A 14,853-nucleotide genomic window follows, 5' to 3' on the forward strand; every position below is an offset into this window, starting at 1 on the left:
AGTGCTGGTCCTGATGGCATCCTCCCTGAATTTGTCTTGGAGCTTGGCCTTAAAGCTAAACAAACAGTTTTAAATTTTATAAATGAAACATGGGGCGGCACTTTCCCAAGCCTCTGGATAAAGGCTGATGTTATACCTATCTTAAAACCGAGAAAAGACCCGACTGACATACAGAATTTTAGGCCCATTTCCTTGACCTGCATCCTATCGTTGATCGACTTCAGTACTTTTTGAACCACAGTGGCCATATCTCTGAGAGACAGGCTGGTTTCAGACGAGGATATAATACGACTGAACAAATTGTTCAACTTACGCAACATATAAAGGATGGTTTTCAGAGGAAACAAAGTACTTTTGCCGTCTTCGTCGATTTTAAATCGGCGTTCGACCGTATTTGGAGGAAAGGGCTACTTAAGAAGCTGCTTCATATGAAAGTGCATGGAAATCTTTTTAAATGGATTAAGGACTTTCTTTCACAGAGACTCTTAAACGTGAAATACGGTAATTCTCATTCAGGTTTTGGTCAAACCAGGCAGGGCCTCCCTCAGGGCTCAGTTTTGAGTTCTGTCCTTTTTAATATCATGGTAAATGACCTTTTGAGTTTTGTTAAAAATAGTGTTCCAGAGACTGAGTCGCTGTTGTATGCTGATGATCTTGTTATCTGGTCCACTGGCTCTGACATCTCTATGTTGGAGAAAACACTAAATTTGGCTTTAGAGGCTCTGACAACCTGGACCCTGGACAATGAGTTCAAGGTAAACCCGGAAAAGACAAATTTCGAACTCTTTACACTTAGTACCAAAACGTTTACTGTTAACCTGGTGTACAAAAACAGTGCATTAACTCGGACTGATTCTGCTACCTACCTAGGCATAACTCTTGATACCAGACTAACTTGGAATAAGTACATTGAACAAGTGACTGACAGAGTGGTGGACCGCCTTTGCCTACTGAAACGTCTTGCTGGAATAAAGTGGGGTTCTTCTCAAAGTGTTCTTACATCCACCTTTACATCTTACATTAAGCCTGTATTGGATTATGGCTCAGAGGTCCTTATTACTGCCTCTGACAGCACACTTTCAAAACTCGACCTCGTTCAAAATAAAGCACTAAGACTCATCACTGGTGCTGCGGTGTCCACCCCTTTTCCTGCTATGCAGCTACAGACAAAAATTTTTAATTTAACTGACAGACAAATCAAGGCTTCCCTTTCTCTTGCTGAAAGATTATTTAGAAAAGAGCATTTCTGGCCTGATTACATTCTTCCGTATACTAGACTAAAATCTCAACATTCTTTTCTTTTTGAGTGCCAAAGACTTGCAGAGACCTTTGAGGTCTCCAACTCCAGACTTGGCATCTATAAACCATCTTCTTATACTGGCCTTCTGAGATATGCTGTAGCTAGGTTTGATCTGGTACAGCCTGTCAAGAAATCAGATTCTCATCAGACTGAGATGTACTCCATTGCTTTGGCCACAATACACGAGAGGTACCCTGATCAGGATTGGTTTAGGGTTTATACTGACGGATCGGCCACTCCTTCAGCTGGTAGAGCAGGTGCCTACTCCAAACATTTTAGTCTTCAGGAGCCTCTCGACACTTGGGCGGATAACTTCAATGGAGAAATGAATGCAATTTTTATGGCCATCAGATCTATTGGAGAACCAGCTGAACAAAATATTGTTCTTTTTATATTCAGTAAATTACTGCCCATTAGCCAGGGCTAAAGCAGAAATACATGAAATACACCGCCAGCTCAGTCATTTCTGACTGAGCTGGCGGTGTATTTCATGTATTGTTCTTTTTGTTGATTCTCAGGCTGCGATTCAGACCATTACTGATTACAATCTATATCCTTCAGAACTTGACCTTGAGTCTAAAAAATCCATTGATTCTCTTTTGCGTTCCGGAAGAGAGGTTGTCTTCCAGTGGATCCCAGGCCATTGTGGCATCTATGGAAATGGACGAGCGGACATCTTGGCTAAAGGGGCTGCGTCCCTGCATCCACTTTCTCGCCCGGTTCCACTTAGAAACGGTAAGCGACTTCTCACAAGCAAAATCCAACATGCTACAGTCTCTGCCCTGAGGAACAAAGCTGATGGAAAGCCCTGGGCTTGCCTTCTGGATGATGAACAGCATACGCGCCTTTCTCTCCTTCCCAGAGCCCTGGGAGTTGCCTCTTTCCGAACCATTACTGGACATGACTATCTACAGGCCCATTTATATAAAATCAACCTGGCAGATTCACCTCTGTGTGAGGGCAGTTCTCCAATGACAGCGGAACATCTTTATAGATGTTCCTCTCTTCATGATATTCATAATTGTGATGACTTCCAGGCCCTAACACCCTTTGAAGCCACTTCATTGTTATACTGGACAGCAAGACGCCTTATGTTTGAAAGAACGATGGTGGGCGTAGTTCAAAAAAAAAAAGTTTATAACAAGAATGAAAACATAATTGCAAAAATTTTAAATTACAAATATTGCTACGAACTAAAATGATCGCTAAAACATTAATGCAAAACAAATCCACCAAAAAATAAACACAGTGATTATTTCGTGTTGAGCTTCAATCAACTTTGATAAAATTATGAAAATGGGATTTTGTAGAACAAAGAGGCTCAAAGTTTGGCTCAAATTTTTTTTGACCCTAGGGTACATTTATCTCTATTATCACTAAATCACAAGTCAATTAAAGAATGATCTTTAAAATACCTTTCAGGGAACTCTCAGATTAACTAAATGAACTCTTTTTCTTATAGGAAAATGAAATAGATCTAGGTTTAAGTCTTCTTGAAAAAGACTAGGAGCCTAGCTGTTTGATAAAAATTTACGGCTTACATCAATCGTTTGACTGCTGAAGAATTTTCCTGTAATTATGATATAAGTGCAGAGTAAACTGTGTATATTGATAAGTAATAGAAGCGTCTATTTGCAATCCACGCATTTGCTCTAATTTTTACACAAAAGGTTATTTTTAACAAAAAAAAAAAAAGCTCATCACTACAAGAGAAATTTTTCTACAAATTTCATAAATTCTTTATTTACCATATAGCGCAAATTAAGTTTCATGGTTAAATTCCGTTGATTTTTTTTTTTACTGTGTAAACCTCACACTGCCAAACTTTTACCCATGAAAATGTTCTATAGTAATTAATTTTTCATACTTCCTGTGTTATTTTTGAGTTGCTAGCCATTCTTTCTCTTTTTCGACAATAAAGCTCAAAGTAAATTGTAGTCTATATAGTGTGAAAATTATAGCAGCAAACAACAGCGTGATCACACTTCTAAGCATTTTTGACTCAACACAAGACAAGAGCGATAGCTCTTCGTCAGACTCAAATGGTAATAAAAACTAAACATAAAAACATTTTAGAACCTTGAACATGCTCCATGCAATGTTTTAATCAATCTTTCCGATCAAAAGTTTCTGAGGAAACAAATGCTTTCAAATTCTTTCATCTGAGGACATTGTATGCATAAGTAGAGCTTTTTCAGCATGGCTTCAGAGCTATCACCTATCATTATCACCGGAAGCGCTAAAACTGGCACTTTGCAGTGACAAACTAAATTATTGAAATGTAAAATATGTCAGGAAGTATGCAAATATTTTCAAGCTAAGAGTATCGAATGTGCAAGAGACAAATGAATAAACAAGGAGCAAAATTTGCTTGAAACCGCTTGAGCATGAAACTTAATCAGAAACAGGCATGTTAAAATTTCGCCATAACAATATTTTTTTAGCAAACCTCCTGAAAACTTCTTGCGAACCTCCAGGGGTTCGTGAACCACCGGTTGGGAACCACTGCTCTAAAGTAATGTAAATGACATACACGTCTGTCATTCTAAAATTTAGGATGGCTTTACTGAAAGAAAGTCAAACATATGTAAAGGACAGAAATGAGCGAGCAATACTTCTAGCAAAAATTTCCGGCTGCTTGTCCAATCAGCTTCATATGAACCGACTTATGCCACTACCAATACTTGAATAGTAGTTTTGGTAATTGGAAAGTTTTCATGCGCTACTAGTGAGTGCAGTAGTTGTAAAAAATATTTGGGGGCTAAAAGTACCGTACAATTCTCACCTGAACAGTAGACTTGGTTAAAGGAAAGTTTTCACATACCCCTAGTGACAATGCTGTAGTTTAAAAAAAAAAAAGTTTGGGAGAACTGACCAATAGAAAAGGTGGTTTGAAACCAATTTACATTACATTTGCATTAGTTTTGCAATAAAAAACCAAATGTTTCAAGAGAACTACAGCACTGTATAGTGAGCAATATTTTAATATTTTTTTTGCTTAGTTTGTACACTTAAATTGTGTCCCTGAAACTAAAGCACTCCTAGTGAGCAATATATTTCAATATTTCTTTTGCATAGTTTATATACTTAAATTGTGTCCCAATTGTGTACAAGTATGTCCCTGCAACTACAACACTGCCTAGTGAGCGACATAATTTAATATTTTTTTGCATAGTTTGTACACTTAAAAGAAAAAATAAAGAAGAACCCAAATCCATTCATAACTGAATTCATAAACATTTTGACTTATGCCACTATCATTCTAACCTGTTTATATGGGGCAAATTGAAAACTACATTGTTACGTGATACATTATGGAAATAAAGTGCTAAAGTTCAGTTTTGTGAAGTAACTACAACAAGTTTGGATTATTAAGCAACAAAACTAACAAGGCAAAACATTTCAATATTTATTATATAAGATTACAAAAAAATCATCAACACACTGTATCATAATGACTATCTTGCAAGATATCATTAGAAAATTTTGAAATTATTATTGCTGAGGTAACATCAGATATGTAAATATACAATTATTCAAAAGTTATAAATGAAATTTACATATTTTCAAAACTTTTTTTACAAACAAGGCAACAAGAAATAAACTTTTGTCAAAAAGAATAGCATTTCAATTAAACTGTAATTAAGATTATCAAGATCTAATAAAATAGCAATAAAAGAAAGAATGTATTGAAAATAAAAAAAATAGTGCAAGGAGAAGAGCGTAATTCATGTATGATTTTGGAAAATGAAATTCCAATGTCCTATTAAAATTTCTACTACGTCTTGTAAATAATTTTAACTCAGGTAGATAATTCGAAGAAAAAGATTGAGGAAAGTAATATACACACTTTAAAAACTATTAGTCAAAGCTTTGTACATGAAGGAAAGAAACTTTAACAAGAGTTATAAGTTAAAATTACATGAAATATACCGACAGCCTAGTTATCCCAACCAGAGACTGCAGTTTCGTCCTGAGCTCATTAGTGTGGAATAGGGAATAGAGCGAGCTAGAGGCAGATGTAACTTACTGCTTAATAAGTTAAAATTGCCTTGAAAATATTCCAATTAAAAAAAACAAAAGTTAAAATAAGAGGGGGTTGAAACTTGAAAACAATATGTACAAAAGCATATTTCAAGTTTAATATGATCAACTAATATAACACTTGAATTGAATTTTAATAAATAAATTCACAGTGCACAAAAAAGCAGTTTCAAAATTTCAAATGGAATGTATGAGGAGAAGAAATGGAATGGTAATAGAGTGAAAACTCTAAGCAGCAGAATAATTCAAAATCAAAGTGGAAGAAAAAAAAAAAAAAAAAAACTGAAAGTAAAGTATTAAAAATGAATTAAATCATACTCATAGATTTTCAAAAGAAAGATAGAATAATATATTACATAATAAATTCAAAATAAAAATGCAAAGAAAAGAATGTGATGTAAACAGTAGCAATACCTTTATGAAAAAATTCTGAATGTATATTTGATTTTTTTAATCAACCAATAAAATAAAAAATACAGACAAAAAGGTACATAAATGCAAAGCTATTATACCTGTGAAACAAAAGTCATTTTGGTTCAGTTTAAATTTTAAATATTTGGATACATTGCCGAATTTCATTTAGGTAGTAATGGGGGTTTCAGGCTATATAATTAGTTTACAAGTGATAAACTTATAGTTTCAAAAGTTAAGACATTAAAAAAAAAAAAAAAAAAAGCTTAATGCTTTAGTCATTAAAAGATTAAATATTTAACAACTTTCTCCACATGCAATTCTTCAAGAATAAAAACCTTGAGTTTTAACACTTAACTTGCAACACATTATTTTACATTTCACTCCTACGCAAAATATTTAAAAAAAATCGAAAATATACATGAAATAGAGATAATTAGAATTTTGTTTACTTATTGTGGAAATTTGCAACATCACAAGCAATATAACATGCGGAAAAAGTTGTGAAACATAAAAGTAAAAAATAATTTAAAATATGCATAACCAGCTATGCAAGGTTTTATGTATTTTTAATGAAATTCATAATTTATTTTCATAGTTATGACTTTTCCGTGACATTAATAAAAGAAAATCATTCTTATGCTCAAAAAATTAGTTTAGTAATAATTCTATTAAACATGAAAATGTAGAACAACTGTTCCTATAAGTATGTAGTGTGTTGTGCAGGGGAAATAAGGAATATAGTACAAAATCAAGTAGTAGGGGTATTTAGATAGAAATTATTTTATTAAAGTCTTATTAACAATATAAAAAGACACTTTCCCTCAAGAACAATCAAAATTTTCTAACTTTATTTTTAATCTCTTTTCAGATAGATTAAATAATGCGTAGAATGTATGGGAACTGTGATTTGTGGATTCTTGTTGAATCTATTTGATTGAAAAGAAAATGCAACAGGGAAAGATTTTTCAATATGCGTGATAACGACAAAAAGTTCGAGAACATTTAAGGTATACAATATTATAAAGGCAGCCAAATAATTTTCAAAAGCAGGGTGCAGAGGTTACCACATAAAACCTTACAGGTTTTAATGTCTATTGCTATTAAGCTAATTAAAGAAAAAAAAGTTGCAAGCATTGTATTAAGTTTCTAATGTACATCATTAAAAAATGCTGCTTGTTTAATCAAATATTTACAAAAATAAAACCTATTTACTTAATCTATACAAAAGAATAAGAGCAATAATATAGGATGAAAGTTTCACTATTTGGATGGATTAGTGTTGGATTACTACTTTGATTGTATTTGTACATGAGGTACTTCATGGTACATGAAGTACCCTATTTGCAATCTAAAAAGCACTTTCTCAAAAGAATAGTAAAAATTCTCAAACTTAAACACTCCATTACTACTTCAGGTTATTTATTGAATGTTTAGAATGTATGGGAAGTGATTTGCATGTCATTGTTCATTCTATCTGATTGAAAAGAAAATTTATCAAGAACAGTTTTGTTGGAATTGACAACAGAATACGTAAGATTGGTAATGTGGGAGGGGCAAGTGGTATTTATAGCACAAAACATAATACAGGATTGCAAAAGGAAAAACGTTTGGAAACTGCTGCTACAAAAAAAAAAAAAAAAAAAAAAAAAAAAAAAAAAAAAAAAAGAAAGCATTATTCAGTAGAGTTCCTAAAAGCAAGGAATAAAATATGTTACTCTATGAAGCTATATTCTTATTTAGCTGCTTTAAAAAATAGCTGCAAGTATTGCATCTCAGCTCCCAACAGAAGAGTTGATGTGTATATATATATTTTTTAAAAATGCTTTTGCTGCCACAAATTATTTACAAAAATAACAATATGGTTAATTCTATACAAGAAAGCAAGAATAAAAAATGCAGGACGGAATTTCCACGATTTGGATGGAATAATTTTCACATGAATGATTGATTACTATTCTGATTAGACTATATACAGTTTTTAAAAAATAAAATGTACAGTATATATGTTAACAACAATTTGTTTACTATTCAAAATCTCTTTTAAAACACATTTTGTAAGTTCTACCTTTGATATTATACTTTACAGTATTTTCATTTGAAGATTGCGTGCAATATAATGTGTAAGTTTGACAACAAAACAAAGATATGTGATGATAATATTTTTACAATGAAAAAAATATTGGTGTTAAATGATGATTTTGATTTAGCATCCATAACGCACATATATATTGAAAATAGAAAACTTGGTATGTGTTTAAAATAGCAAGCTAATTAAAACAAACTAATTATACATACACACATAAGGAATGTAATAAAATGCCACTCTTTGCACATGATTATGATTTTAAAAAAGTTAACAACAGATTTAACATCTTCAATCAGATCTCTTGAAGTGCAGATATAGTCCTATCATGACAACATTAATTATATGCTAACAAATCAACAAGCACTTAGTGTAGTTTTCTTGATAAACATCACAAAATATTTACAACAACATGGCACAAAAGGGCCATTACGCAGATTGCTTATAAAAATATATTTATCACTAAAAACTTGCATTAGCTTGCAATTCTAATTGCAAACTTTCATGAGGTCAAGCTACAAGATGTAAAATCAACAGCAAATATAAAAATGTATTGCCGTCTTTTTATATTAAAAACACAAAGCAGAAATAATTTTAACTGTTAGCATGGACTGTGCCGAAAGCTTCTCATCAATGGCACAAGGAGGCTAGGGGCACCGGCTTGCATCAAGAAAGGATGCTGCAGCAGCTCACAAGCAGTAGCTCTTTGAGAGGGATCGCGGACCAACATTTTTTCCAAAAATCCTTGCAAACGAGGAGAAACCTGTAAAAATGTAAAAAAAAAAATTAATTTGAATTTTTGGCATCTTGAATTTAAATTATGTTTTTTGCAATCACGAGTGTGTGTGTGTATGTAGGCGTGTGTGTTTATGCGTGTGTAAGGGGGTATGTATGTTTTGTGTGTAGGGGATATGTGTATGTGTGTAGGCATGTGTGTTTGTGTCTGTGTGCAGGCATGAGTGTGGGTAGTTGTGTGTAGAGGTGTCTGTATGTATGCGTGTATGTGTATCTGTTTGTGTGTGTAGGTGTATGTATGTAAGTGTGTGTATGTGTTTGTGTATGTATGTGTGTGTGTACGTGCGTGTATGTATGCGTGTAAGTGTAGGGTAATGGGGTAGCTAATAATGGGGTAGCTTATTTTCATATTATTCGTAGCCTATTTTCATATTTTTCATAGCCTATTTTCATATTTTTCATAGCCTATTTTCATATTATTCATATCATTATTAACACTATTCAAGCAATATTCTGTGGAGGAGGAGTAAAATTTGAGCAAAAAGTACTTTTTTGAATACAGTAACACCTCGTTATATCGCGCTTTTCAGGGGACAAAGAAAAAACGCGATATATCCGAAAGCGAGATGTAACTGAGGTTATTAAAAATAGTTACCCATCCAACACATACAAGTAAATTAGCATTCACTCTTTTTTACATGATTTTCAAATGGTTTCGATATAGTTCACGAATTTATTATCACACGTATTAAAACTTATAGATTTAAATTTAAGTAAATTTTCTGCCTCAATATGAAATGGTAAACAAAGATGATCTTCATTAACTACAGTGTGATAAGAGTGAGCATTCCACAGGGTTCATACTCTAATTGGATGAAAAAGTTCCATGACTTTTCCAAGACTTTTTCATGACTTCAATGAAAATTTTCATGACCTTGTTACACGAAGAGAATAGCACTATTTAATCTTAAACTTGCTAATTTTTGGAAATGAGCATTAGCAAAATGTCAACATGAAGGCCACGCCCTCATTGAAGTACTTACTCATAATGGAAAAAATATAAGTGTACACTTAAAAATCTAAACTATTCTTATTTGTCTTCTTCATATAAATTTAAGTAAAGTAAAAATGCAGTGAAAAGAATATGATGATGCTTAAATGTCTAACATTTTTTTTATAAACAGGCAGAATGATATTGAATGGGATAAAGGTTGAATGAGTCATCAATAAGTTTCAATAAATTTGCTTCAAAAGTTGCCTTTCAGTGTTAACAGAGCATTTAATCATCCACGTAACTTAACAGTATTTTGGTTCTTTAAAGTAAAGCCACATAGTTTAGTTCTTTATGTTTCTAAACCAGATCTTTCACCAGATCTTTTTTGAAAAAAAAAAAAAAAACAGTCAGTAATGAATCAATCTTCTGATTCAAAAGTATACTTGTTTTGCTTACTCATTTGCACATTTTCAAATCTATATAAATTAATAGGTTCAGAAATTCCAGAACATGTTTGAATCCTGACATTGAGTGTAGCAGTGGGTCGCATGGATTAGTTTTGCGGGCTGTATGTATATGTTGGGCACTACTGTTTTAGAGTATTAGAATTCCTCTTTTTCTGTATTCTATCGCCTAAGTGAAGATCTTTATTTTCTAAAACGATGAACAAATTAAGATAAACTCTAATAAATTTAATAATATAGTTATTACGAGTGATGAATCGAACTCGGATGTAATTGAAATGCTTTTTTTGAGTGGGCGTGGCAAAACCAACAACGTGCAAGTAGGCTACTACAGAATATGAAACATAAGAAGTGTTGAAAATAACAGTTAATTTAAAAAAAAATATATATATATATATATATATATATATATATATATATATATATATATATATATATATATATATATATATATATATATATATATATATAAGTGATGTCCAATCAGTAAAATCACATCGCAAAAAAAGGCAAGCGGCTGTGACAGAAGTGGATGCAATAGGATTTCAAAATTCAGATTTGATTTTGGGATCGTTCAATTTTCCACTTTTAATAGCTTTTACGTGCTGTACTGTTAAATCACTCAAGATTTCTAATGCTCTTTTAGTTACTGTTACTTTATCTTTGTCCAGGACATTTTTCCATGACTTGAAATAAGTTTCCATGACTTTCAATGAAAATTTCAATTTTCCATGACTTTTCCAGGTCTGAAATCCACTTATTTTTTTTCCATGACTTTCCAGGATTTCCATGACCCGTACGAACCCTGATTCCAATACGCTCTTATCCCCAGTAGACTTTCAAATCCCTTAGATTAGCAGTAGAAAGGATGTGAAGAGTAAAAGAAACCAGATTGTTTAGAGAAAACTTTTTCGTCCGTCCAGAGCATTCTTCCTTTCTTTGATGCAAATCCTGATTTGTGCAACCAAGCACAAATCTTTTCTGTGCTAACAGGTAGTCAGAGAGGGCATATGTTCTCTTTTACTTGGATTGGTATGACACCTGCCTGCTGTCTCTTACTCATTGTAAAGGTCTTAGTATCAATACAAAAGAAAACGTCAAGTAGTTTCCAAATTATATCTTAACTCAAATATACTGCATGTATGCACATATGGATGGCAGGAGTTGTCGCTGCTTTTCCAGTGAATTCAGAAGAATAAGAGCATCTTCTTTTAGTTCATTGACAAAATAAAGAAGATAAAGACCTTTCTGAGTAATACCATATGTTTTCATGAATGGTTTCAAGCTTAAAGCAAGGTTATTTATTATTTTTTTTTAAGGTTTTAATATTTTGGGAGACAGAAGTACCGTAAAGTGGGGCTACTTGGACCTGAAATTTCATACGTTTGCGAGTTTTACACTAAATGCTTTGATTAAACCCATAATGTGAACTGATAACCTTGTTTCTACCACTTTTCAGACGTTCTGCTACCACCTTAAGCCTTTCTTAAACAATAATTTTACCTCTTTATATTTTTTTCTATTTTTAAAAATTGAGTTAGAGTAGCCTCCCCTCCCCCCGCTGGGGCTACTTGGTCCCACTCAGCAAACCCATTAGAAAAAGCTGTAAAACAGGTGGTGGTATCAAGAAAGACCAATGATTTTGAAAAAAAACTCAAAACGTACATTCTAGTGAGCAAACTATTTATATAAATTGCAAATTATTTATATAAATTAATATAAAATCAATGTATGCATAAAAACATATTTTTAGGCAAATATAATTTCTCAAATAAAAACATGATCTAACTACAGCTAAAACCAATTGAAATGCTCATTATTTAAACATTAGAAAGAATGAAAACCCCTCAATTTAATGGCTTTGGTGGATTTTTTTTCTCTGACATTATTTAATACCTGGTCTTCCTAGCTACTAAATACTACAGGGCGCCCAAGTTTGTTTTGTAAACGATCTTTTAATTTCCTTTTTCGAGTTGATGCACTGAAGTCAAAATGGGCTGATGCCTCTTGCTAAGACATTTCTCCGGAATTAGTTGAATCTGGACACAATTGTAATTTTTCCTCTTAATAATCCATATTATTTCCTACTTCAAGAGGGTTCTCTTTTGCTTTCGGACCCTTTTTATCCCTAGATCTGCAAAAAACGGGTATAAATAGTAACTAACCTCTTTATTTTAAAAGATTACAAACCTTACTCAACATATTTTGTGTTAAATATGGTTTGGGGCTGTTTGAACGCTGGGTTCAAGTAGCCCCATTTTAAGGCAACTAGTGCACTTTTACTAACTTATATTAGTTACTGTGTTTATTAAAAAGCTATAATCTTAAAACACTGTTATCTTATTAAGAAATAGAATGCAAAAATAAAACTATCTTGACCTTGATGATATCAGATGTTTCCATGAACTTACATGTGAAAGTTTGCAGACACAAAAAACAACTGTTTAGACAACTTGCAATCATAACCTCAATCAGAAAAAGGTGGGAATAGCAGAAACTTTGTTTCATGCTCTAGCCTTTACCTGGTACTGTTACCTGTCATGGAGAAAGTTTTTTTCTCATGGGTTCAAGTAGCCCTTGAGGCTCATGTAGCCCCACTTTATGGTACTTTTAAAGACAATCAAGTGTACTTGTATTTTTGCTATCTTTTAATATTTTTATTTACGGAAAAAGATTGTTTATAGAATTATTACAGAAGAAGATTAACTCTCTGATGGTTATGAACGTCTTATCGCGCCCTACCGAGCAGGCTTCAAAAGCATTTTACACTTATTTTTCTGATGCTAAACGTGCGTTGTCAAACGATCCAAGGCACAGGACGATTGCTAGGCATTGATAGAAGGTAGGGCACTTGATTTCCATGGCAAGTTACTCTTAAAAAACACTTCATGGAGAAGAATTTCACGCATCTTACTCATGACCCAGGACCATCAGAGAGTTAAGACAATATTTTAATACAATATGGTACATTGTATTGAAATATTGTCAGAATCAGAAGCAGCTTAGGCTGTCTCACTGAATATCTCGAAATTAATGAAGAAAAAATTAAGAGGAAGACTTTGTGGTGATAGATAACAAAAATCAGCAATATGATGGACAAATTATGGCTGTTGACCAGGCATATTGTGCAAAAGCCTTGGAAAGATTTGGAAAATTTCGGAAGTGGCCACAAATTGATAATGGAACTGATGGTATCTGGAAGACTAAATACTACATAAAATCCAGCCACAACAAAATTAACCAATTTATTGTTCACTTAAGACAACAAACAAATGAGGCAGTGAGAAGCAAAGGGATGTAAGTGCCAAATTAAAAATTTGTAGACAACTAGTAAAAATGATAGAACTTCTCTATTTTGAGGCAAGAGATACAGTACCAGTAGCCCAGATAGGTGGTGCAAGATTTGCAAAAACTTCTCGATAAGAATATACCTAATGTCTGAACATATTTCACTGAAAACTTGGAAACAACCTCTTATATCCAATTGCTGACAGACATTATAAAACTTGGTCACAACAGGTGTGTTTATTGTTCAAATGCATTTACCTCTAAATTCTTCATTATTGAAAGAAAATGAATGCAGAGTGCAGTTTTACCTTATGTGTGTTCTTTAATTTTGGAGGGGGCATATCTCTTATCCTTCTCATAGCTTGAAGAGGTGGCTCATTGAAGAAAGGCGGCTCTCCATCAACCATTTCAATAACCATAATTCCCATGGACCAGATATCAACCTGAATAAGTGAAAACAAATATATAACAGACCATTTCCCGTTTTTGAATTTATCATCCTTTTCAAATTTAAGACTCAAATCGAGGTTATATAGGCAAGATAATTTCATAGCTAAAAATTTTTTTATATAAAGACATAAGCATACAACAAAAATATCTGACATCAAAAAAATATATAATACAGATGTATTTGGTAATAACTGAACGAAAGTAAATATGAGAACTCGTACAGGGTGGCGACAGGAACTGTGAAAAGAAGTTCCCTGACTTTTCCCTGATTAAGTTCACCAAATTTCCCTGATTTACCTTACCAATGATAATGGTTTCCTTGCTTTGGCCTACTTGAACACAATTGCATTTTAAATAAAATGCAGTGTTTAAAACGCTTTAAGCTGTTAATTAAAAACATGATCCCCCCCCCCTTTTTTAAGTAAAAATAGTGTATTAAATTGTCTACAGCAAAATATAATAGGGAATCTAAAACAAATACTTTACCTCCAGTAATCAATTAACATAAAAGTTCTAAGAAATTATTAACACCACTCTCAAAGACATATCTAATCATGATATAACTAAAAAAAATTTTTTGGAAATATTTTGAACTCAATTTTCAAGCAGTATAAGTGTTGCTGCAAGAATAACAAGTAATAGTGAAAGTATAGAAGTCATGTAGTTTTACTTACGTAAATAATAGACATATTTATGAAAAACAAATTGAAACCTTTTAACAACCAGTCAATGTATTGAACTATTCTCTAATCAAGAATTTAGGTTTTGATGAATGAATGAATACAGCATTTTAACTATTAAAAAAAAATAAAAAAATTTACTTTTGTACACAACTCAATTTCAAATGATTTCATTATTTGGCGAAAAGTAACAAACAACATTGATGTGCAAAAAACAATTATTAATTTCAAAATATATGTGTACATATAACTTGGTTTTAAAATAATTTTACAGTCTGAAAAAAAAAAAGACTTCGTATAATCTGAGACGACAGCAAATAATACGATGGCAAAAAACCAAGTAATAACTTCTAAGCTTTCATCAGCATTTAATTCAAAAAACAAAGATTTTCCTTGAAATC

The 14,853-nt window shown here is 32.5% G+C and overlaps 2 protein-coding genes across 3 annotated transcripts in view; one reads left to right on the plus strand and one right to left on the minus strand.

Annotated features, from left to right (window-relative positions):
• The first annotated feature begins 581 nt into the window (after positions 1–581).
• LOC129222479 (uncharacterized) lies at positions 582–6,635 on the plus strand. Its single transcript, XM_054856993.1, has 3 exons — positions 582–1,678; positions 1,794–2,415; positions 6,627–6,635. The coding sequence occupies exons 1-3, from the start codon at positions 582–584 to the stop codon at positions 6,633–6,635; spliced, it is 1,728 nt and encodes a 575-aa protein (XP_054712968.1).
• Positions 4,689–14,853, minus strand: part of LOC129221939 (serine/threonine-protein kinase PAK mbt-like) — a 74,441-nt gene continuing 64,276 nt past the window's right edge. The window contains exons 9-10 of one of the 2 annotated variants that reach the window (XM_054856322.1): positions 13,631–13,765; positions 4,689–8,604 (exon numbers count right to left, since the gene is read on the minus strand). In XM_054856322.1, the coding sequence (XP_054712297.1) occupies positions 8,443–8,604; positions 13,631–13,765 (297 nt within the window). In that variant the 3' untranslated portion in view covers positions 4,689–8,442. The remainder of the gene's footprint in view (positions 8,605–13,630; positions 13,766–14,853) is intronic. The other variant, XM_054856323.1, reaches the window with a different exon arrangement.

This window comes from Uloborus diversus, chromosome 5, assembly GCF_026930045.1.
Source record: "Uloborus diversus isolate 005 chromosome 5, Udiv.v.3.1, whole genome shotgun sequence".
Lineage (NCBI taxonomy): Eukaryota > Metazoa > Arthropoda > Arachnida > Araneae > Uloboridae > Uloborus > Uloborus diversus.

What these genes read in the sequence shown, in the direction of transcription:
- LOC129222479 (XM_054856993.1), top strand. Translation starts at nt 582, where the DNA reads ATGGTAAATGACCTTTTGAGTTTTGTTAAAAATAGTGTTCCAGAGACT. An exon ending in GGAGAACCAGCTGAACAAAA is followed by an intron (nt 1,679 to 1,793) that starts TATTGTTCTTTT and finishes GTGTATTTCATG; the next exon opens with TATTGTTCTTTTTGTTGATT.